This window comes from Vulpes vulpes, chromosome 1 (genome assembly GCF_048418805.1).
Source record: "Vulpes vulpes isolate BD-2025 chromosome 1, VulVul3, whole genome shotgun sequence".
In the NCBI taxonomy this organism is placed as follows: domain Eukaryota; kingdom Metazoa; phylum Chordata; class Mammalia; order Carnivora; family Canidae; genus Vulpes; species Vulpes vulpes.
In genome coordinates this window covers 93,831,807-93,856,885 of record NC_132780.1, presented here as the reverse complement: position 1 = coordinate 93,856,885, position 25,079 = coordinate 93,831,807, and the positions used below count along the sequence as shown (strand labels likewise).

Genomic DNA, 25,079 nt, shown 5'->3' with positions numbered 1-25,079 from the left:
CTCTGCCCCTTCCCACCATTCCTGCTCTCTCTCCCAAATAAATAAATATTTTTTAAAAAAATAAAATAAAATGTAACCCAAAAAAGTAACCAATAGAAACATATCACATTTTGTATTCTTCAGACAGAATTCATACTCTTGACAAGTGCCTATGAAACCATTCTAAAACTACACTGAGACTCAAAGAAAAACCTCAATAAATTTCAGTAAGTAAGGGCACAGACCACATTCTTTGGTAACAATGAAACCAGTAATCATAATAAAAATAACAAACTCCCACAATAACCTGGAGATTTTAAAATTCTTTCAGGTTCTTGGTTTAAAAAGGAAATCAAAATCAAAACTATGAATTATCCAGAAAATAACAGTAACTCTAAAAGAACCCAGAAAGTAACAATAATTCTAAAAGAACCTATGAGCCATAGTAAATGCAGTATCCACAGGAAAAAAATAACTACAGAAAAAGAGACAGAATGTTAACAATGCATACCTACTACAAGGTAGTAGGGAGGTCTGAGGAAAGGGTGGAGCTAGGGCTCCTATCTAATAATGTATTTCTTAAAACAGAGAGAGAGAGATCTGTGAATCCATGAGTGACTGTTATATTATTTTCTGAATTTTTCTGTGTTCACGATCTCATAAATTAAAATTAACTTCTAAGGTAAAGAAATAAAAATGCATTTAAGTTTCATTCACAAAGGTAGGAAAAAGAATGGAAAACAGATTAGGTAATAAAGAGATAAACTCGCAAACCAATGAAAACATACTAATAGAGTGAATTTTTAATCTAGGAGCCAATCTTTGGGGACTAAAACAAAGATAATTAAAAGAAACCACATGAAAAAAAAAACTGGCAGAGGGGGAGAAGAAAATAGAAGGGAGAAAACAAGATTTATAATAAGAATAAGAATAGAGATTGGGATACCTGGCTGGCTCAGTCGGAAAAGCATGCAACTGAATCTTGAGGACGTAAATTTGGGCCCTATGTGGGGTGTAGAGACTACTTAAATAAATAAAACTACCAAAAATAAATAAATAAGAATGGAGATGTAACTGCATATAAAAGAATTTTTTTTAAAAAAAGACAATGTTTGCTATAATGCTAAACAAATACATTTGTCAGTCTGAATGAAGACGGTTTTCTAAGAAAAACAAAACATTCAAAATGACCCTAGAATATTGAGAAAGATAAATCCTCTGATGAAAGGAATAATTTCAATGCTCTTTAAATTACTCAAGGATAAAGAAAAACTCTAAATTCTCTAGAAAACCATCATAAAAAGAAATCCAAAACCCAAATGAACACACATACACACAACTGTAAGTTAAACTTATGACTAGCAAGCATAATCCTGAATAAAATATTAGTGAATAAAATCCATCATATTAAAAGAACAAGCTACCATGACTAACTAGGATGGTTTCAATATTACAAGTGTACTAGAAAATCTATTAAAATTTAATGTTTAATAATGTAATGTTTAAAGTCTTTTGCCATCTATAAAGACAGACTATTTTCTCCAAAAAGATTCTAACATTAAATATCTCAATTAAAATTATAACTGGATTTTCAGAAAATTTGACAAGCTGTTTCCAAGTGAGATAACTCACAAAAAATTATGAAAAAGGAAAGAAAAAAATAAGATATCCTACCAAACATAATTAAAATTGTGTAATAATTGCTACAGTAATTAAAAATTTGGTACTGGCACAAAACAAGACAAAGAAAGGGAACAATACAGAGTCCCAAAATTAAGACATAGAGAAGACCTTAGTGCATGTCAAAGACAGCAGTTCATATTAGGTTAAAAAAGAAAAGGGATATGTAATTCAACAAAAGGTACCATTACAAATCCAGCTGTTGGAAAGACAAAAGATGGGGAAGAAACTGGATTTCCATCTTGGAAATGGCAGCTGGATCAAAGATTCAAAGGTGTTTAAAAAAAAAAAAAAAGAAAGAAAGAAAAAGAAAAATCTGTCAAATATTAGAAAAAAATGAATAATTTTTTGTAACTTGTAACCAAACAGAACTTTCCAACAAAAACCTTTAAAAGATTGCTACATTTGAATGTATTAAAATTAAATTTTGTCTTATAAAAACAAGTTGGGAATCACAAGTATTTGAAAGATAACCAGCAGAAAAATGGGCAAAGATTGAGAATGGATAGCTCCAAAAAAAAAAAAAGAAATACAAATAGATTTAAATATATGAGAAAGCAGTTAGCTTCACTCTATTAAAGACACAAATAAATGAAAAAAAAAATTTCTAATTATCAGGTTGGTGTAATACCAAAAATGAGTAATAACTATATCTATAAGAATCTGGAAAGAAACACAAACTTTTAAGAAAAAAATAAGTACAACCTCTGTTAAAGACAATAGGTAGTATCTATCAAAAATTTAAAGTACTTATTTTTTGGCTTAGAAATTCATCGTGTAAAAATGTAGAATGTTCACTTTGGGGTCATTAGTAACAGCAGCTGAAAACACTTAAAATGATTATCGACAAGGGCTATTTAATGTACAATCCTATTATGGAATTCTACACAGCTTTGAAAAGAATGAGATTGATCTCTATGTATATGGTAAGGAAAGATCTGCAAAATGCCTTGGTAAATGACACAAATATAGAAGTGTTATATATCTTCCCATTTGTCTAAAGATATACATGTAGGTTCACATATGTAATATGCCAGGCCAGTAAAGTTTCTAGAAGAATAATACAAAAGCGATTTGTTTACATATTTATTTACAGCTTCCTGTAGAGAATAAGAATGTGGGACTCTAGTAAGAGTGAGACTCATCTTCTACTTTAAACCCTTTCCTACATTTATGAGCGAGACATATTCTGAGGAGACAGCAGTAAACACATAAAATCCCTGCACTCATGGAGAATGCACGGGGGCGGGGGGGGGGGGCTTGGGGATCAGTAGAGAGACAGGTAACAACAAAATAACTGTTACACACAATGTCAGATGATGTTAAATGCTATGAAGAACAATAAAACAGCGTTGCAGGGGGAAATGGCTGTATGTGTCGAGGAGGGAGGTTGTAATTTTACATGGAATGGTAATAAAAGAAATACAGTGAACTAGGATGCATATGAAGGTTCCCCTACCCCAGGACTGGGAGTGATATATAAACTACAATCTGAAACAAGATCAGCAGGGGGAGAAACGGGAGTGGTGGTAGGGGCAAAGCGCCAAAAGGAAGCAGAAACAACTCAGGTAGGTTTGTTCTTGGGTGGATTGGGAGAAGGGTTGCACATGAACAGAAACCAGTTCCTAAAAGGAATAAATATATTATTTATATTTATATATATTATCTATAAATATTTATAATTAAATTATAAAATAATTTAAAATGTTTCTACAGACGACAGAAAATTAGAGCTAAATTTGAAAAAGTTACTCTGGCTGTAATGTGTAAAGTGTTTTGGGAGAAATAAACCAAGAAGTAAAGTTCCAGTAATTCGGCCCCAAACTAATGGCCTTTAGGAGGTAAAGTATCAAGAAGGATGGAGAACAGTGGGTCAAAAAATGTATAATCCATCCTTATTACTCATGGTTTCCATATATGCAAATTCACTTATTCATTAAAATTTATTAGTAACCCCAAAATCCTTACATTTGCAATTTGCATGTAGTAAATTTGCATGATTGCATTTGCAATCATTCCCAGACAAGTGCAGAGAAGCAAAAAATTTGAGTCCCCCAACATGCATTCTGCCCTGAGGTCAAAAGGTGATATTCTGCCTTTGTGTTTCAGCTCTCACACCATAAACAATTACCCTTTTCATGATCTAGTTAGTGTCACATTTTTCACGCTGATTTTAGTTGTTAATTTTGCTGTTTAAAATGGTCCCCCCATGAGCAGGGTATGTTAAGTCCTCCATGGTAAACATATATAAAATTTTGTCTTTTGGAAAGCCAGAATTCTGAGTGACAAATATCTTAGAAGAAATTCTTTACAGCTAGATAGTTCTTTTTTTTTTTTCTAATTTGTTTACAGAAACATAAAAAACAGGTACCTTCAGTATAAATTATTAAAATTCGGTCCTGAAGGATCAAGTTTATCTAAAAAAAAATCCCTATGGATAAACTGTGACGTTTTCTTATTTGGTTTAAGAGAATCTCAGAATTATAATTTATTTCAATGTAGCTTTTACAAAAATGTATATACACACTCAAAATGACAAGTATTTTACATCCTAAAAATTAAAAATACAATGTACAGCTGCATATACTAAGCCTACAAGAAAACTTGTAAGGAATACTATCAACTATTCCCTATCTGGTCAACATTCTCTTTGTTTATATAGGTAACAAAAAACAATTTTAGGTTACTACAAGAATGACTCTATAACCAAATATATACTTATAGGAACACAAAACACTTACTGATACATAGTTCTTCCTCAGTGTATAACTGTGTACTTGTTTATTTGTACTGGTCCATATATAAATTTTGGGTCAACTTAAAAGGTAAATAATTGTGTAAGAACCCATTACTTTTCTCTTAACTGTGTTTATCTTAACGTGCTTCCTTTTACATACAAAGAAAAGCACTGTACTAGTTTTACCTCTGGTGTGACAATCAGTTGCATGACCTGCCATTGAATACTAACCATGACATGTAACACACTGGGAATATTTATTACTACTTATATGAGAAGGAAAAAGGGTCAAAGAAAAGTTCAAGAAAGAAGGATTCAAAGCCAAAAGGAGGAAAAGAGGTTAGAATGCTAGTTATTAAACTGGAAGTAGGAAAAAGGTAAAACAAAAAAAGAAAGAAAAGTTAAGCAAAGGGTCATGTACCCTAGTTCTGAGCAATTAATGGAAGGAAGAACTATAACCTAAGGAGACAACCAAAGACTTTAGAATACAAAAGGACAAAACATCCGTGGACATTAGATCACTTAAAGACCAAAAAAAAAGTGAGCAAAAATAGTAATTTTAAATGTCTTGTACTTTGTATCACTTAGAATATTATTATAATATCATTTATATTCCTAAAGAAAAATATTAATGTACCTGATCATAATGCAAATAAACATGGCCTTGCATCACAAAACTGATACTGGAATTAGAAAATAAGCCAAAACTCTTAGCATACCTTAGCTACCAAGACACACAAAAGTCAATCAAAAACTAGTAGTCAATGCAGAATATGCACTTAGTGCAAACAATCATCATTGGCAGTATATCCATAACAGGCACTGGTCTCTTTATCAACGGTCAAAGGCCAAAGGTGGGAGGGGCAAGCAGCCTTCTTGGTTCCACTCTCTGAATCTAAGAGACTGTGACACTTCATTAGTCAACAAGGCCATATCATGTATGTACCTGACAGACTAGTAGCCATGACAAGGGAAAGAGTTCCCTCTTTCCTATTTAAAAATTATTGCCTTCCCTATCATTCTGCAATACAGATTTTCCTCCTAAAGAAATAATCTTATAAGTGGTAGTTATAATCCTAATAAGTCAACAAAAGGAGACCTAGTTCACTCTACAAGATCTACTATATGGCTTAAAAGTATTCTATTTCCACTTGAAAATCTGTTATAAAAGGTAAAAAATAATAGTACCACTGTTCAACTTCAGTATGGGTTAAATATGTATTTGTGGATTCATGTGCAAGCAGATCACTTGCGTAACATTTCATCTATCTGCAATTATTGTCAGTTCCAAACAAACTCATAGAATACAATTCACTTCTAAGTTGGAGACTGCCCATAAATAAATCCAGTTGAAGAGTCATATACTAATTCAAATTCTAAAACTGACCATAAAATATAACATGATTTGTATGATCTCCTAAGCATCAGTACACTGTGCATTGAAGCACGCAATTAAAAACAAAACCTGAAGACATCACAAAAAAAGCGTTTGGTCAAGAACAACGACATTAATTCTAGCTTAAGTGTTCCCACCAAAACACTGGATATAAAAAAATCAAACACAGCTAAAAATATTGGAATGTCATTCTGAGAATAAACTGAAACGAGAAATACAAAACAAAACAAAAAAATTATCAAAAGCATAGAGAAGTAGCTGTCAGAGAAAAATACTACCTTATTGGGAAAAGGTCAGCTATTTGAATTTCATTAAGAAGTAACATTTTAGATACTATTTTTTTCCTGCAAGAAATACTAATAATAATAATAATAAAAAGGAACACTAATAATACAGTATCAGCATCCTCTTATGCAAAAGACTATCATTCCTAATGGGCAGTTTTCCTTAGTATTCCTGATTACTAGAAACTATGAAGTATAAATTCACATTGTTAGCATTAGTAATTCCTCTCATTCTACTCATTCCTTGCCCTAGAGCAGTGGCTCTCAAGTGAAAGTAGCACACCAAAATCACCTGGGGACTATTTTAAAAATACACAATCCCAAATGTCATCCCTCAGAGACTGATTGATCATGTCTAGAGTGAAGCCACAGTATCTGTGTTTTGAAAAAACTCCCCCAGTGATTCTGTTAGTAGAGGACCACTGCTTTAAGGGATAAATTACATACTTGTTTCAAATGACCAGAAGAGCTCTTATTTGGTCTACCATTGCTGAAATTTTGTCAATGTAGCGCATACAGCTATCAGTTTCAAAGAGGAAAACTCCACATTTCATTATTTCCAGTAAAAAAAAAGGGTGAGAGATCCGATAAATCTATCTATTCAAACAACATGCAACCATACTTGAGAAGACTTTCTATATATTTATTTTAAAGTATGCATTTAGGACAAAGGGTTTTTAAAATGTATAAAAATAATTTATGTATTAATCCAACTTCAGTATGTACATGGCCCCCTAAAGGAGTTTCATTTTATTATCATCAAAAGTGTATTTCAACAATCTCCACAGTATTCTTAAAAGTCAGGAATTTTAAAATTTTCTATTAGAAAACTTTTAAGTACCCACCTACAGAAAAATAATGAATGGGAATGATATCACTAATATTTTAAAATAGAATTACATCTCACCTATGCTATGCCACAAATCACAGGAGAAATCTTCATCACTAAACTATAATAATCCCAAGTGGCATTTTCATTTAAGAGCAAAGCACAAAAATACTTTAAAAAGAAAATGTCTCATTGTAAAAACTTATAAAGTTGAATGCTTCAAACAAAAACATCTGAAAGGTTTGATTTCATATCAAGTTTCCATACGCACTCTGTAAACATACACCCATTTTAAGCTATCAACTTAAATAAAGCCAATTATCACTAAAAGATACAGTAAAAAAAAAAAATTCAGTGCAAAAATACATATCAACTGAAGCTATCAACTGACTTAAGACAATTTTAATATAAAAATCACAAATTGAATCCCATAATATAAAGTAACCCTATAAAGATTTTAAATTATTTAAAACAAAAGCTCTACAACAGTGATCAAGTTTTCCTTTTGTTACTATTCTCTAGTGAAAGCTTTCTTTTGACTAGCTTTTACAATGTCATCAGGAGATGCTGATTTGAAGTCAAATGGTGTTATTGCTATAAGAGGACCTATTTCTTTGTCCTTTATGTCTTGAACTTGTCTACTATAAAGAAAAGTCTTATATAGGTCAAGGGTGCGTCGTCTGCAGCTTTTCATTGGATAACGAAGACACAGTGTTGAAGCAAAAGCTGAAGGTCTAGCAGCAAGGGCCTTGGTCCAAGAGAGAGAAAAAGGTGGTTTCCTAGTCAAAGGGCCTTTATTGGTTTTCTTGTTATCCTTAGCAAAATTGAAATTTTTCCCTAACTTTGAACTTAAAACTTTTGTTCCTGATGTTGGAGCAACTGATTGGTCTACCGCATGTTTTGGACCAAAATTAGGGGTTTTTATAAGGACACTAAGATCAATATTTGAATCTATTCCAGGTGACCTCATTTCAGATAAAGTGAGATTAAAGGAATCCTTCTTAATCTGAGAGTTGTCTATTTCAATTGTTTCTGCGATCAAATCAGAAAGTGACAAATCCTCAAGGTCTCTTGTAGGAGAAGCTTTACAAAATGCCAGAGATGACAGAGATCCTGTTAATTCTGATATTCCAGTTGATGATGGATATCGGTTTCCTAGCTGCGACAGGGGAAAGGATTCTAAACTTAGATCTGTAAAACTAGCAGATGACTGGCTACAAAGATCAGATAACGTAAAGCACTGGCTTGGATTATTTTCTTTGTGTTCCTGAAACAGTTCAGCTAGGGATGGACTTTCAGACTGGGAAAACTGCAAACTGTCATTTTTTAAAAGGTAATTTTTGGCACTTTGTTCAACTGAAGAAACACTTCCAACTTCAGTCATTTCACTAGCATTTAAATGATCATGAGCCATATTTTCCAATGAGCTAGTTAAGAGCAAAGGATTATTTAAATTTCCTATGCTGTTTTGTACTGGAATGTTTTGCAAATCAGGTAGGGAATTATTTTGAATACAAAAAGAGTTATTAGATGTTATGTTCTTTATCAATAAGGATTTTAAATCTGGTATTTCTTTGAATGAAGAATCATCTTTGGAAACATATTCAGATTCATGAGGTCTTAACATATTAGCACCTAGATTCTTTGAAAATAGACTTTCCAGGCCATCTGTGGACGATAATTTGACTGATGGTTGACTTTTACAAGAATCTCTTGGCATATCATCAATTAGGTCAGCTAGTGACAGCTCTTTTGTTAACTTACATGATTCTAGTTTCTTTTCACTTTTAGGTCTGTCAAGTTTCTTTTTTTTATGGAGTAAATAGTGACTTGGTACAACTGAGGAATTATGATATAATCCAGATTTTGCCAATGAGCCAGAAAAATCAAAGGGTTTGCTACTACAATCCAAGTGGTTTGTGGATTGAGGACAAGAGCTTTGAACATGATCATCTGAGACTTGAGAGGAAGATAATAAGACTCCTTACCTTACAAAAGCCATTAATTTTCAGATGAATAGGTTGACATATGCAGAAGACAGTCACAGCAACCAAAAGGAAACATGAAATGAGGCATTTAATTACTAAATGTTTCTTTTGACTATAACATGAATAAAGTGATCAAATATTTGATCATTACTTAATAAAAAGTGAACACTCTAAAAAAAACAATTAATAAAGGAATTTTACCTTCCTTTTACCACCTTAGCTTTTTTAAAGTGACCTTCATACTTTGTTCACTGATATATACAAATATAAGTACCAAGTCAGTCAATATTCTAATTTTCACAAATTTTATAATGTAAGGTTTTAACATATTGAAATTATCGTCAGGATTGTCTCAAATTCAAAATGTCTAAAAAACCAACAAAAAGAACTAGTTCATCTTCTCCTGTATTTTTAATGTATTAAAAACAAATAATATTCTGTAATTTCTGAGATAAACTATTATTAGTAAAGATAAAATATTATAGATTCATTTTCATACGGTCAGTTACAAGTGCTTCCCCACCAAAACTCTTATTTATATTTTTTTCAAAACTTTTAAAATTTAAATAGAAAAATAAAACACCACCCTTATTTCATGGTAAAAGACTGCATACAACTTTGTTGTGGTAAAAAAAATCCAGTCCTCAGGTTACAGGAAATAACCCATTTGATAAATAACCATGCTCCTACTGACAGATACCATACCAATTACTATAAAGATACCTCAGTTCCCTTCTTATGTCAATTAAATTTGAAATTTAACCCCAAATTCTATAAATTTAAAATTAAAGATTTGGCTTTGAAATGCAAAAGTAGTGTAATTATGATACTTATGATATTTAAATAAAACTAATACATTTACTATAAATGCTGAAAATATAATGGCATTTTTGTAATAAACTGGCTATTAATTTCCATCTCCTAACCCATTAGAGTAAAAAAATAACAAAAAAAAACAACAATCAAAAAGCTCCCTAAGCTACTGACAAGAAGCAATAAATGTCCTCTTGTTTTTATCTGACTTTATTTCCCCTATATTCTGCAAGTTACCAAAAAGAGCAGAGAAATAATCAAAAAACAAGCTTTCACAAAAGGAAGAGAACACAGCACTCAGCTTAAAAGTTCACAAATGGGAAAATCAAGTGATGATAATCAGGATTATTTTAACATGCACAATTTTCTGCCCATTTTTCTAAACAGCCAAATCAAATCAAAGCCTCTTTTAAAGCATTAACTGTAAAACTAAAAGAGAACAAGTTCTAAAACATACCTTTTGCTATCTTCCCTGAAGATATTTCTCCCTCACTCTTGACCTTCCAATTCTGCATTGTCTCTTGTTCCAGAACCACTGCCAGAGCCTTCTGCACATCAAACTTGTTCTTCAGAACTGCATCAATCAAAGTGTCATCTGGCACAGCATCTCCAAGTACCTCTCTCATGTGATCAAGGCATGAATAAAGACGAGCTAGAACAGAAAATAATTAAAAGCCATACTAAATAGTGCCATGAAAGAACCCTCAATCTTCAAAACAACAACAAAAGATCTGAAACTATATTTAGGATGTTCAACTTTCCTCTTTTCTTGGCAAAAATTATTTATAATGATATTTTTATCCACAATATACCTATCTTTCCCGATTAGAGCTCATGAAATAATGAATATTGCTGAGAGAAAACAAATCACTGAAGTTTCTCTCCTAAGGAGATGAAATAAAGATCTCAGTCAAAAATTCCAGTTACTAAATAATAGCCACACAACCAATTTTTCAACCATACAATTAGCCATACACTACACACAAAATATACTTAATAAAATGTAAATATCTGGGATGCCCGCGTGGCTCAGTGGTTGAGCATCTGCCTTTGGCTCAGGGCATGGTCCCGGAGTCCTGGGATCAAGTCCCACATCAGACTCCTCATAGGGAGCCTGCTTTTCCCTCTGCCTCTCTCTCTCTCTCTCTCTCTCTCTCTCTCCCTGTCTCTCATGAAAAAACAAATCTTTAAAAATAAATAAATGAAATAAAATAAAATGTAAATTTCCCTTGAGTATACAAGAGACATTTGTACCATTCCTACCCACAATCACTACTATGAACAATTACAATAAATCTGGTAAATTCTAGTATATTAATTATCAATCATTTCTGACATGAAGTACAGATAAACTACTTTTTACTATACCTTGATCAATTCCACTCAGCTGATGGTTCAAAAGAGAACTGGAGGACTCTTTCAGGCCTTCGTAATCGTATTCTTCTACAGGCTCAACAAGGGAAGGTTTGTCGCGCTGAGAGTAAATAAACTGAGCAGCTAGAAGAGAAAATGATGGAAGAATGCTGTAGCACAGCCACTTCCCATTAAGTTTTCTTTTTTTCCCCATAAAAATTAAAATAAAAATTAAATATTCTGACCTACCACCTATGGCTATTTACCTACATTCTATAAATGGATAAAAACAAAAACAAACGAAGACAAAACATACCAAACCCTAAATCCTGCCCAGATGTCCTTAGCAACTGCTCAACTGGCCTCTTGCTATCATCATCCTTCGTTCTTCCTATCTTCAAAATCTCCAGTTTTCAAACATTGTGTTTCCAACTCCTCATCCCTGCCTATTACTCCATCTTCACACAAAATGTTCTCTTCTTTGGAACAAATATTTCAAACCACAAACCAAACATTCTTATTTGCATAAATTAAGAAAATACTAAAAACAATTTAATTTTCATTTTCCAAGAACTGCTAATTTTATCTGAACCCAACAGTTGACCAAAATCACAGGCCTTAACTTTTGAACAACTCCTACTTTTAAACACTGTCTACACTGTATGCTAGTGTCACATACCTAACTTTGACTTTCAGAGATCAGTCTGTGCCAATCTATAGCACTGAGTGTCATCACCCAATATATATCTGGTATTGTATATTTCATTAAAAGGAGGACAGACAAAATATTGAAGTGCCAATATATGCCTGAATATCATAAACAAAATACAAGCAAGCAAAGGAGAAAATGGACACCACGCCCAAAGTGTGACTCTTTCACCTCAGCTGGACGCTAAATGCACTCAATTCCTAGAGATTGTGCTCAACTGTGGAGAAAGAAAATTAAAGAACAAGAAAGATTGAAATTTTATTACAGTATTCTACAGGCAAGTTGTTACTAGGGATTTTATATTATGTAGCTTTCTAGAAGAGAGCATGAATAGCACTCAAGTCTACTGTTTACTGTTCACATATTTAACTTCTGTTCATGTTTTTAAGGCATAATCTATGAAAGAAAGGGAAACCAATTACAATTCAAGGTTTATAGCTACTGCATATAAATAATGCACATACAGATATTAGATAATACTATGGTTTATATGTAACACCCAGAAGGCTGTAGCATAAGCGCTTCTCTATTCATAGAATAAACCAATGATGGCCTTAGAGATAGATGCATAGGAAAGGCAAAGAAGAAAAATGTAATGATGTATTTTAAAAGCCAAATGAGGGGCGCCTGGGTGGCTCAGTTGGTTAAGCATCTGCCTTCTCTCAGGTCATGATCCCATGGTCCTGGAATTGAGCCTGAGAGAAGGGAGCCTGCTTCTCCCTCTCCCCTTCCCCCCTGCTTGTGCACGCACACTCTCTTTCTCAAATAAATAAATAAACAATAAATAAATAAATAAATAAATAAATAAATAAATTCTTTTAAATAAAAGCCAAAAAAGTAGTACAAGTGCCACAGAAGCACAGATTAAGTAATCACTGAAGATTGGCACAGTTATGAAAAGATGAGGTAAAAGCATCAGAAAACCTGAGGAAGCGGAAGACATCTCTGGCAAGGAGAACCAATAAGAGAGATCAACAACAGCCGAGAGAATTCAATCTATTCTGCTATCAGGCATGCTTACTTACCTACTCACACTAAATGATAAAGAGAATGAGGGTGTAACAACATTCAAGTTGCTTTGGTTTATGATATTTTCCCCCCAACACTTCAATGTTTGGCATCATCACCTAATAGCAGCAGGTACAAAATAACGCCCACCACAGAATATTACACTGTTACCATAATGGTACTGCACTGCCCGAGAGATCCACAATGCTTCCTCTCTTGGCTCAGGTTGGAGGATGTGTGTCTTGCTTTGTGCATGCTTAGTGCCTTCCACTCCAATATCTGTGAGCATTTTGCCTTTGCAACATCACTCGTTAGTTCAACTCTTTCTCATTAAGCTTTTTAATATATTTTTTAAAGTCCTATATTTACTGGAATATTTATTAGGAAGTTAAGCTATCTTCTTAAATGTGTAAGCATTTTTATTAAGATAATTACTGTTCTTGCTAATACTTTACAGGTTGAGTGATCTGTCATGATCCTATTTTTTACCCAGATGTTGTTATTTTCAGTGTACAGTTTTGAAGACCATAAGGTCTTTCAAGGATACACATACTATATTGTATATATATCTTCCTATATATCCCCCTCTAGTTCAAGGAGAATATAACACTATTATATAAAGTCAGCATGGCTAAACAGAAGAGACATCTTATTTATAGACTCTAAGATTACCACTATTTTCATGTTAAAATCCCAGAATGAGGACTTGTCTTACAATCAAATGGCACCTCAACATTATGTAATACTTAGATTGACAGATTTACTTTAAGTGGTACGTAAAATAACGATATCCCTTACATTCTGTGATACCTTAAAACATAGTACTAAAAAATGTAAACTGGGCCACTTTGTGCCTGATTTACAAATTCTTTTCCTAGCTAAAATAAACTACTCAGTTTAGCCTAAGAGTAACAAGTATACTTTCCTCAACTTCCTCTCATAGCTTTCACCTGTGAGGAAAACCCCAAGAAAAAATCAAAAATTAATTTTTGAGGAAAAAAAATCAGATAATATTTCTCAGCAATTTTCACTTAGGATATATTGATAAGGAAAAGAAAGTTGTCACTATTCAGGCTGCTGCTCAACCTCAGAGGAGCTATTTTTTTCTGGGGGGATGGGGGTTCCTTACCACCAATCCACACACAAATCCAACTCAGAAACCTATACTGCTGCCACTATTTTAGAGGCAGTGTTGGCTGGATTTGCTGGGAAGTGGGTCAGGATGGAGGGTAGACAAATTCCCCAGGGTAAGTAACTACTAGTGGGGGAAAAACAGTGCAAATCTTTGAAGGTGAAATGAGAACCAAAAAGGCAACAAATACAATAAAAGAGCAATAAAAAAGCAACGAAGAAAAAAGGATAGATATAAAATGCTATTCTTTTCTAAATTAATTCACAAACTTTAATGGAAATGCTTTCTGAAAAACCAGGACACCCACGGTGACTTTTAAAACTTAAGGCATTTTAACAAACATAAAAGTTCAAAGAATTCAAAATCTAAGTCCTACAACTGCCCCAAATGTTTTCTAAAAACCTTAAAATAAAAATCACATAAGAGGTACTCATTAATGACACAGCTATCTGGGCTTCTTCCTCTGGAGGTTCTGATTCAGTGATACTGGAAATGGGGCAGGGAATCTATATTTTTAAATGACTCCCAGCTGACCAACATCAGCAGTGAAGATCCAGAAACACTGCCCTCCAAGTCCCTGCTGTGGTCCACTCTGTGCAGTCATCAGCTTCCTTAGGAAAATACTGCCCCTTGACTCACATTCCTCCAACAAGCAGAAAAAACACACCTACAATTAAAAACCACCTCCCAAGTCTTTCCCCTTCCTTTCCCAGTCCTCATTCCTACTGCAACTGCATTATAGTGTGAGTGTTCTCAAATGAGCCTCACATAAAGGCCACTGCTCAAGCACTACTGTCTTCCTCTGTCCAGGATGCCAGTCTTCCTCCCAGATTACCAGTCCAATCCCCCCTCTTCCAAAGTACCTTCCCAGACTCCTTCATACAGGACTATGGCTTCCCCCACTCAATATATATATATTCCCCCACCATACTGCTGTGGCATATCTGAAGAGGACTTTTAACATGCTACCTTATACTAATTTATAAATTTATTAGAGTAGGGTTTTCCTTACACGTTAACTGATGCTCAATAAAAATTCTGAATTGGAATGAACTGAATAAGGATCACTACCATTTAAGTAATCATTGGAGGCCTTTTGACCAAGGTGCCTCCAATGCCTTGATAACAAATGGAAAATGAGGCCAAAAAAAAAGGAAAATGAGGCCAGAGTCAATTCCTGTAAATGCCTCAGGATTAAGAACAATCAAAAAAAGCCAACTAGGCTTTCCTAAATAATGCAACCCTTAAACTAGAACCAATCAAATAACTTCTCTGCTTTATTTCCTTTTTTTTAAGATTTTATTTATTTATTAGAGACAGAGAGAGAGAGAGAGAGAGAGAGAGGCAAAGGGAGAAGCAGGCTTCATGCAGGGAGCCTGACGTGGGACTTGATCCCGGGTCTCCAGGATCATGCCCCCAGCTAAAGGCAGCGCTAAGCCGCTGAGCCCCCGGGGCTGTCCTGTTTCCTGTCGTTTCTATAAAAACCTTATCCCAGGGGCACCTGGGTGGCTCAGTGGTTGAGCTTCTGCCTTGGACTCAGGGCATGGTCCCAGAGTCCCATTAAGTCCCACATCAGGCTCCTGAGAGGAGCCTGCTTCTCCTATGTGTCTGCCTCTTTCTCTGTGTCTCTCATGAATAAATAAAATATTAAAAAAAAAAAAAACATCTTGCCCCAGCTCCATTCCAGTGGAACACTCCTAACCACTTCCAGTTTGGAGCCGCCTGACTCAAACTAACATTTGAATTCAAATAAATTAAAAATTTTAATATGCCTCAATTTATCTTTCAACACTTCTAATTATAGTAGGCAAAACAAAACCCGTATCTGTCCAAATAAAGTAATATATGTGTTCTTTTTGCCATCCCCAATTCTTTGACATATGTTCAATATTCAATATCAAAGTCAATTTTTCCAAAGGGAAAAAAGTAACATTTAGAAATCACCTTTCCATCACAAAAACTGTGCTTAGCAGAGTTCAAAAAAATATATGTGCTGATGAATTTTAGAAAAAATTAATACACTGATAAAATCACTCAATTATCAGAATTCATTAGGACCATGAATATGATCTTTTCAATGACTTTGGCTGTTTCTTTAAGAACAGAGAGAGGGGATCCCTGGGTGGCTCAGCGGTTTCGCGCCTGCCTTTGGCCCAGGGCGCGATCCTGGAGTCCCGGGCTCCCGGCATGGAGCCTGTTTCTCCCTCTGCCTGTGTCTCTGCCTCTCTCTCTCTTTCTCATAAATAAATAAAAATAAATCTTAAAAAAAAAAAAGAACAGAGAAGATTGTTCTAAAACTATTCATTTTTTACTGAAAATCACTTGGAAACTATACCACTAAAGAGGAAACATTTCTGATCTAATATCACTATTTTATACATGCTTTGAAAACTTAAAAATCCAAAACCACGTGTTTTCGTTAAAAATACAGTTTGTCACAGAAAAAACTCAAAACCATTTAACCATTTATCTCCTACTTCAATAATGTCATCGATTTCTTGGAGTGTACAAAGAATAAAACTGTACTGAATATGAGCCACCCACAAGACACACATGAAGAGCTATGACAGACACAAGGATAAACTCTGAGCTCAAGAAAGGGAGGCCATGAATGTAAATCTCAGAAAATCACCCATAGAATGTCTGACCTGGTGTACCATCGATTCCTAACCCAAGATTAATGAGCATGATTTATCCAGATAAGCCTAGATAAATCAATGTGCTGAGCTGCAAGATTAAGATGTCTTTCAGTAGTCTCTCCCTCTGAAAAGGTTCCCACCCTTGTGCAAGCCAGATTCAAACAACTTCCAAATCCTGTAGACCTCAACTCCTATAATTATCTCTCTAATCTATCTCCAAATCTAATGCTACCACCTTTGTCCTAAACAAATGATTCTCAAAGCAATCATCAACATACCATAGAGGGCTTGTTAAAACAGAAGCTGTGCCCCACTCCAAGTTTCTAACTCTGGAACAGGGCCAAGAATTATTTTGCTAATAAATTCTGAAGGGACGTTAATGGTATATGGGCCACATTTTGAGAACACTGTCCTCAAATATCCCCGTCTCTAGATTAGTATAATAATCTCCAAACTAATCTATGTATATTCACTCGTGTACCACCTTCAATCCAGTCTCTACTATGTAGAAGAGATTTTTTTTTAACTCCAATCTAATTATCACACCCACATTATCTAATTTCATGAACATACCACGCTTTTTACTGAAGCTTACAATATGAGTGATGAAGTTAATGCTACCAGCTATCACTTTATCATCTAGTCAACTGTGACAGGATTATTACAAGAGCCCAAAAGGGTTAACCCACGAAGTTGTTTGTTTTTGTTTTAACAACTGCAAATGGCAAGTGTCTGGGAGGTTCCTTAGAAAAAATGAAATTTCTTTTATTCTTCATCCCTACAAAATGTGGCCTTGAACCCCTACATAAGGAATGCTTATTAAGCCATCTCTCATGTTCAAACCCAGCCTTCTTTATTCTGTCTTGTGATGCTGGGGTTGTAGTCTCTAGGAAATTCATTTCTTCGACAGCTGGCTCCCTTTTAGGATCAGCCAATGGGGAGATGCTAAAAGGAGACCAGAAGGCCAGGGGAGGGGGACGCCTGGGTGTCTCAGTGGTTGAGCATCTGCCTTTGGCTCAGGGTGTGATCCCAGAGTCCCTGGATAGGGTCCTGCATCAGGCTCTCTACCTAGAGCCTGCTTCTCCTTCCTCTTCCTATGTCTCTGCCTCTCTCTCTATGTTTCTCACAAATAAATACATAAAATCTTGGGGGGGGGAGGGCAGGAGAGGAAGGCACATGCTCCTTTCCTATTTGCTTCTTGAGTAGCCCCCTTTGACCCTGCAATACTGCACGCTGCAAGAACAGCAATTAGTACCAATGAGGAGCTTGTCCAAAACTCCCAGAACCAGCTTCCATGTGTCCCTAGCCACATCCTTCAGACACCATGACCAGCCAATCAGCTAGTATTCCCTCTTCAAAAGGCTGAATCCCAGCTTCACGGGGTCCTTTCACCAATACCAGTACCAGCCATGCAGTGTCCCCGTCCTCAGAAGTCTGAGTCCCCATTCACCGGTCCCTCTTCTGAACTTCAGAGGCAAAGCATAACCGTCTTATCACAGGTTTAAGTCCCAGTCCTCCAAGGGTCTAACCTCACCCATATGCTCCTCTAGAACTAGGTATGCTTCCTGAAGTTACCACCTCCTTGATAACCGGTGCAATTTCTATCTCCTAACAGGATCCTGACTGGTAACAGTGTAACACTAGAGCAAGAAAGGAAAGGCCTTGATTACTACGGCTAAATGATGAGACTACCAATGAAGAGCTAGATGCATTTCAGAGGAACAAGTCACAGGATAAGCAATGGCAGGAACAGAAGAGGTGCTAAGACAACTTGTGGAACACCTATGCTGTATAAAGAAAAAGGAATTTGTGCTCGCTTCGGGAGCACATATACTAAAGGGAATTCTGTAAAGTCAGAAGGGACATATTTGGTCTTCAGAGACTAAAAGTGAGATTAAAGCAGGCACAGGTCTATAGGACAGCTCCATAAACAATATAGTACTAAAGACAAGGTGGATTTCAATACAAATGTTAATTATATTAAGCCTGTAAACTTGGAGAAAATGAGTTTTGTGAATTATATTTCTATTATACCTAACTGAATTTAATTTTACCCCTTCGTGGCATAGTAAAATCCAGCAGGGCATTTTAAGCAACTATTTCTAGAGTAGGCTGAAGTTTGAAGACAAATATATTATTAGGAAAATTATAGAAATGGTCTGGTCAAACACTCTATGCTGAAAAGAAGATACGAATGTTCATGTTTTCTTTATATGGTGGCAAAGAAGAACTCTTTCTGCAGGTAAGACAGGAGATGCGGCTCTGGTGCAGAATCCTATAGGAATGTGAACTCTAAAATCACTCTGGCTCCAGAGAACTGAACCACACATATTTGATTCATTTAACAAGCTGTTTAATGGTAGATAAACTGAAGTACTGTATGAAGGGAAGTCTATGCATAACATCTCAATGTTTCCAAAATTCAAGAGATTTCCTGAGTATATAACATTAATTGCTACTGGCCTTCAGAAGTCCTAGATTTTGTTATTGACTAAATTACCATTTCGGTACAATTTAGATTAACTGCATGTCACAAAGAATACTGGAAAAAACATTACAAAGAATATTGGAAAAAACATAGTTTTCAAAGATTTCTTCAAATTGTTTTAAGCTAAATTATGAAATCAAAACTTTATAATTCTATTCATGGATAAAGAAATGATTTTATATACCTTTAAGAGTTAAAAACAATATCTTTTTAAGTGTTACATAGTATTATAGTCTTATGTAACACATAAGACTATATGGAACTAATCCTAGAATGACAATAATACTTAACATTTTTTAACATCCAAATAATGGAAATCAAAGTATTTTTTAGAAGTCACCTGTTGATGGCGAAATACAATAATCATCCTCGACAGACTGGCCATAGAGATCATCATCTTCAAAATCTAAAATAAAAACACAAGAGATAAATTCTTCACAAGTTCTTTTTATATTCTTAGCTATTAACAAGAAAGCATCTAACTTCTCTCCAAACTAAATTAAATTGTACCTCAAAATTAAAGGAAACTTGGAATGTCTACTTTTCCAAAAAATTCTAAAAACTTTACCCACAAAGTAGGTACTTACTGACTTTCTATATTCATCAAGGCATATGTAGTTCTTCAGTTTTTAAGCTAGTTGGGTTTTATTAAAATTGTTCCAAGTTTTTATTGCATGTGATCAAAAAAGGATAGTCCAAAGACCACAAACTTGAATCCTCTCTCCAGTATTAAAATCTGAAATATGTCTTCCATTCATTTTTTTCATCAAGTGCCTTCTGTGACCAAAGCATTTATTTCCCATACAACGGACTAGTACAGGATATACGATCAGATCATGAAAAGTTTTTCTTCATGTTGAACTAGTTAATTTCTACAAAAACCATCTTATCGGGGCACCTGGGTGGCTCAGTGGATGAGCGTCTGTCTTTGCTCAGGTCGTGATCCTGAGGTCCTGGGATGGAGTCCTGAATCAGGCTCCCATAAGGAGCCTGCTTCTCTCTCTGCCTATGTCTCTGCCTCTGTGTCTCTCATGAATAATTTTTTTTTTTATGATAGTCACACGAGAGAGAGAGAGAGAGAAATAGAGAGAGAGAGAGGCAGAGACATAGGCAGAGGGAGAATTAGGCTCCACGCACCGGGAGCCCGACGTGGGATTCGATCCCGGGTCTCCAGGATCGCGCCCTGGGCCAAAGGCAGGAGCCAAACCGCTGCGCCACCCAGGGATCCCCATGAATAAATTTAAAAAAAAAGAAAAGAAAACATCTTATCCTAAATTCTCTTACGCTCTCTGATCATGCTAGCTGGACTTTTTTCCTACTGACTGGAATATGTAGTTTGCCCATATTTTCCTAAGGCTGTTTTTATTTTCCTCATTAAGGTTCCAACTCTAAGTCATCTATTTGCATACGTCTTCCCTGACCACTCTGGTAAAGAGACAAGCCCCGCTGCCACTTTTACTCTCTAGCACACTTCTCCAATTGATTGTCTTCGAAGCACTATATCTGCTTCATTCCATGAGACTATAAGGTCCTTCAGGGAAAGGCTCTGTCTTAGCCAACTACCAGCCATGACTGGAACCAAATTAGTTCTCATTGTAGTATAAATTAATGAGACCATTTAAAATGAAAATGCACAAGAAAGATAAATATATTTACATAAATGTATCTATTCATTTGATAAATAGATTATGCCAGGGATTACTAGATGTATCTGAGGGACAACACTGAATGACAGGTGCATTCCAAGATTTCTATGAATCTAAAATCTAACAGGAAACATAGACACGAATGCAAGCAATTACAAAATTATATGACAAGTATTTGAGACATGAGAAACAGTGATTTGGGATTACACATATGAACATCAAAAATAGAACAGGGAGTGGGGTGGCTAGGGAAAGATTCTCTGGAATATAGTAGTTAAACAAATTCCAAAGGATAGTTTCTGAGGGTATTCATATAGCAGGAACAGCATGTGCAAGGGCTGAGACCAAATATTTATGGCAAAGAGAAATTAGATAAATTTTACTACTGGATAAAAACATGTATGAATCGGGGATCCCTGGGTGGCTCAGCGGTTTGGCGCCTGCCTTTGGCCCGGGGTGCGATCCTGGAGACCCGGGATCGAATCCCACGTCGGGCTCCCGGTGCATGGAGCCTGCTTCTCCCTCCTCCTGAGTCTCTGCCTCTCTCTCTCTCTCTCTCGATCATAAATAAATAAATCTTTTACAAAAAAAAAATGTATGAATCAATAAATTATCGGATCACAATCCCAAGTAAACAATATATTAGCAAATAAATGGGGAGCCATTTACAAAATATTATTTTTAGATATTCATATGACAAGAAACATTTTTACTAAGTCAGCTTTTCAACTGAAATTGACCCTGACAGTACTACAGTATAAAAAGATGAAGAGAATTCATTCCTAATATCTTTGTAAAGAGGCTCTTTTCCTCAACAAAATTCCATAGTATTTACTGCACATAAAGCATTGTACCAGCTACTGGAGGAAATGAACAATAGAGTAAAAATAACAATGAAGTATGGACTAAGTCATACTTTTAAATTAGAAGCTAATTTAGTATTAGCTAAAGACAGTCATGTAAAGTACTAAAGTACTATCCAAATTACAGAGAACAAAGTGAAAGTTAAAAAGAGGAACCAATAGGTTTAAAGCACATAATCTCTCTAATAACATCACATTACTTTTGAGAATTTTCAAATTATTATTCGAAAATAATAGAAAGGGGAAATATCAACTGAGAAAAAAAAGAAACTGAATCCTTAAAATGAACAGAACTTCTATAAGCAGGAAATGGGAATGAACCTCCCATGCTATAGGAACAGCTCGTTTATGATGTCATCAATTGTTCCAAAGAAACATGAAAAAAGACAACCTGAACTGGGGCTGCCCAGTAAGATATTTAGCACTCTCTCCCACTGGCCAAGCACCTCTCCTCTAGGAAGACTTTCCTTCCCATAGAAATTCTGCCTAAACTCCTCCAACCCACCCTGAATAAGGCTCACTTACATAACTCCCACTGCACCTTGGGAGTACTTTCTGTAGCACGTCATACTGGAATCATCTGTCACTTGTATATTTCTCCCTTTAGATTCCCTCAAACATCTTACTATCAGTATCAGTCCCCATAGCTTAGAGCAGTACTCTAAGTCCCCAATTAATGTAGGCTGAGGAAATTATAAGTACTGATTTAAAAAAATGAGTAAGTTGCAATTAGGCTTATTCATATTTTTTATATCAAAACCTCAAAAATATCCTTCAGGCTAAAGTCATCTCTCAGGTAGCAGTGATCCACAAGACATGCTTACACACACTGCAACACTTAAAAGGGCCACCAAGGTGAAGTGAACAACAGGAACCTAATGTGCCAGGCCAAGTAGATGACAGTCTCCAAATGTAGCACAGGTTGTTAGCCACTCCCTGCCAAGGTTGGGGTATACTGATGCTCTAGAATAATCGTCTGGCAGTGCCAATAACAACCACCAACATATTAAACACACTTACACGATCTGCACTTTAAAAAGCAATAGGTCTTTACTCCCTTTTTGCACTCCTTCATTTGTTGTTTATAATTTTAGTTTGCATGATACTTGGTGATGCCAATTACCTATTGCATAGAGATGATGCACTTCTCCTAAACTAATTCTAACTCCTAGAGAACATTCATATGTACATTTTTTACTTCATTTTTTAAAAATCAAGATGTTCCGGAGCCCCCTTGCTTCTGGTACTGCTTTTTTTCCCCTCCACTCCAAAATACATTTTAATTGAGCATTATCAACCAAGAACTGAGTACATACACCTCAAGATCAGCTAATCCACTTATTCACTTGACCTTTCTAATACCTATCTTTCTTATCGTCTCCTAAGTCTCCAATTTAACTTGAAATTCACTGAAAATAAGTTCTCAGCTCAGGTCAGGTTCTGCACTAAGTATGCGCGAACAAACACAAACGATTTACCATGTATGTCTAAGTTACAGCCAAGAGCTGAAGGTAAGCATGAAGTCAATCCGTCTTTTACAAATAAGCATCGTTTCACGGGCACTTTTGGAAGCGGGGTGGGAAGAGACTACCTGCAAGTAGGCAATTGTCCACCCGACCTGGGAGGAGGCAACAGGAGGGGAGATGATAACGCTTAGGTGCATAAATACCAAGAGATCCCAACCTTCCTAAATGTCTTTCCCATACGACGAGGTACCTCCCCGCCCTAAATGAATAAAATCAATACCAGAGGGCAGAAATCACGACTTAAAACAGTGCCATCCGCTGGCACTCGGATGTCCTGTTGTTTTCTCCAACCGAGCCTCCTCTGAACTCCAGCCTGGCACCACTCACCAGAAACTCACAGATCCAAGCGCAAGCCACCGGGCGGGAGTCCCAGCTGGAACCGCGAAAATGACGTCCCGGCATGACCCTGCCACTTACCTTCATCGTAGTTATAGCCTCGGACATTCCGATGCCGGGCCATGGCGGCGGAGAGGGCGTTCGCCACAGCTCCTCACAAAACACACGGCTTAAGTACGGAGACCGCGCCGACTGCGACCCGGACAACACACGCGCGCCATCTTGGCTTCCGGCAGGCCTCTGCGCTGAGCGCCTGCGCACGCGCGACGTCTTCTCTGCGCACTGCACGGCGGCTCCCTGGGGGCGGGGCTCGCCTCCCCGGGGCGCATGCGCACACATGCGCACACATGCGCACGGAGACCGTCTTTGGACGAGGGCCTGCCCGCAGATAGGTTGATTGACAGAAGGTTAAAAGGGGCGGGATCCCAGCGTCTCCTGTTTGTCGATTTAGAGCAAAGGCTTGGAGCCAGGAGCCCTTGGCCTACGTCAGCGTCCCAGGTTATTTCCAGAATCTGGTTTCTGACAGTGAAGCGGCCTGTGCGCTCCGTAGAAGCAGGAAACTTCTGTAACTTTCATCTTTGAGGCGGGCACATAACAGGCGTTCACAAACGTGCACAGATTTGGTTTAAGAGTTAATTAGTCCTAGATTTGGGGGGAGACGGGAAAGCCCGTTCCACGGGTATGTATGGTTAACGGAGAACCTGGCTGCAAAAGATCACTGCGCTTTCACGTCTCTGCTCCGTCCTGCGTTGCCGGGTCTAGCGAACAGCTCCTGCCCCTGGGGATACAGACGAGCAGCAGCAGCAGCACCAAGGGGCGCCCGAGCGGCCCGGTCGGTCAAGCCTCTGCCTTGGGCTCGGGTTATAATCCTGGTGTCCTGGGGGGGAGCCCACGTTGGGCTCCCTGCTCCCTCTCCTTCTGCTATTCCTGCTGCTTGTGCTCGCTATGTCAAATAAATAAAATCTTTTTTAAAAAAAATTCTATGCGTATTCACTGAACATTCATTCGTGGAACATCGGAGCATGCGTAACATGCTTACAGTATTAAATACAGCTTTTTTTAAGACATAGTACTGGCTTTAGCTACCCTCATTTCTTAGAACACAAGTGGGGAAAAAATACGAAGTGAATGATGCCATGTTGAAAACCAGCATCATTATTATACTGAACAAATTACATTTCAGTTTTAGCCTGTGTTTTCGAAATGGTGATACTTTACATCAAATTCTAGAAATGAATTGAAAGCTTACCCAAATTTGTTATACATAATAAAAAGATAATGATGCAAATGCAGTTCATATTTGTAAATGACTTGAAATATAATTTACACATGCATTTGACTGTGTCTGCCTAAGAACATTTGATTGTTCTTGACTATTACTGATGTTTAATGTAGTTCCAAGACAAAATTACACACAAAAATAGTTGCTAATTTTATATAGCTCAACGGTTTTCTTTATTTTACACTCTTAGATAATTTTTATGTTGTAGCCTGTTTCTTTGTAAAACGGAGATAGTAATAGTATCTAACTCGCAGAGTGGTAAATAATAAATTATCCTTTTAAGAGGATGCTTTAAAATATTAGGCATTATCAAACTACAAATGGCAGCTTCCAGCCCACTGTAATTGTCAAATACAAGCTTCAGTGTAACTCACTGAGGCATGAGGTGGAT

At 36.3% G+C, this 25,079-nt stretch overlaps 1 protein-coding gene across 6 annotated transcripts in view; it reads right to left on the bottom strand.

Moving 5' to 3' along the window:
- The window catches only part of HBS1L (HBS1 like translational GTPase), an 87,483-nt gene extending 63,120 nt beyond the window's left edge, over nt 1-24,363 (bottom strand). The window contains exons 1-5 of one of the 6 annotated variants that reach the window (XM_072720444.1): nt 23,488-23,709; nt 19,376-19,441; nt 11,075-11,203; nt 10,164-10,358; nt 8,670-8,888 (exon numbers count right to left, since the gene is read on the bottom strand). In XM_072720444.1, the coding sequence (XP_072576545.1) occupies nt 8,670-8,888; nt 10,164-10,358; nt 11,075-11,203; nt 19,376-19,441; nt 23,488-23,530 (652 nt within the window). In that variant the 5' untranslated portion in view covers nt 23,531-23,709. The other 5 variants (XM_072720478.1, XM_025997868.2, XM_072720470.1 and 2 more) reach the window with 5 other exon arrangements.
- Nucleotides 24,364-25,079: the final 716 nt, after the last annotated feature.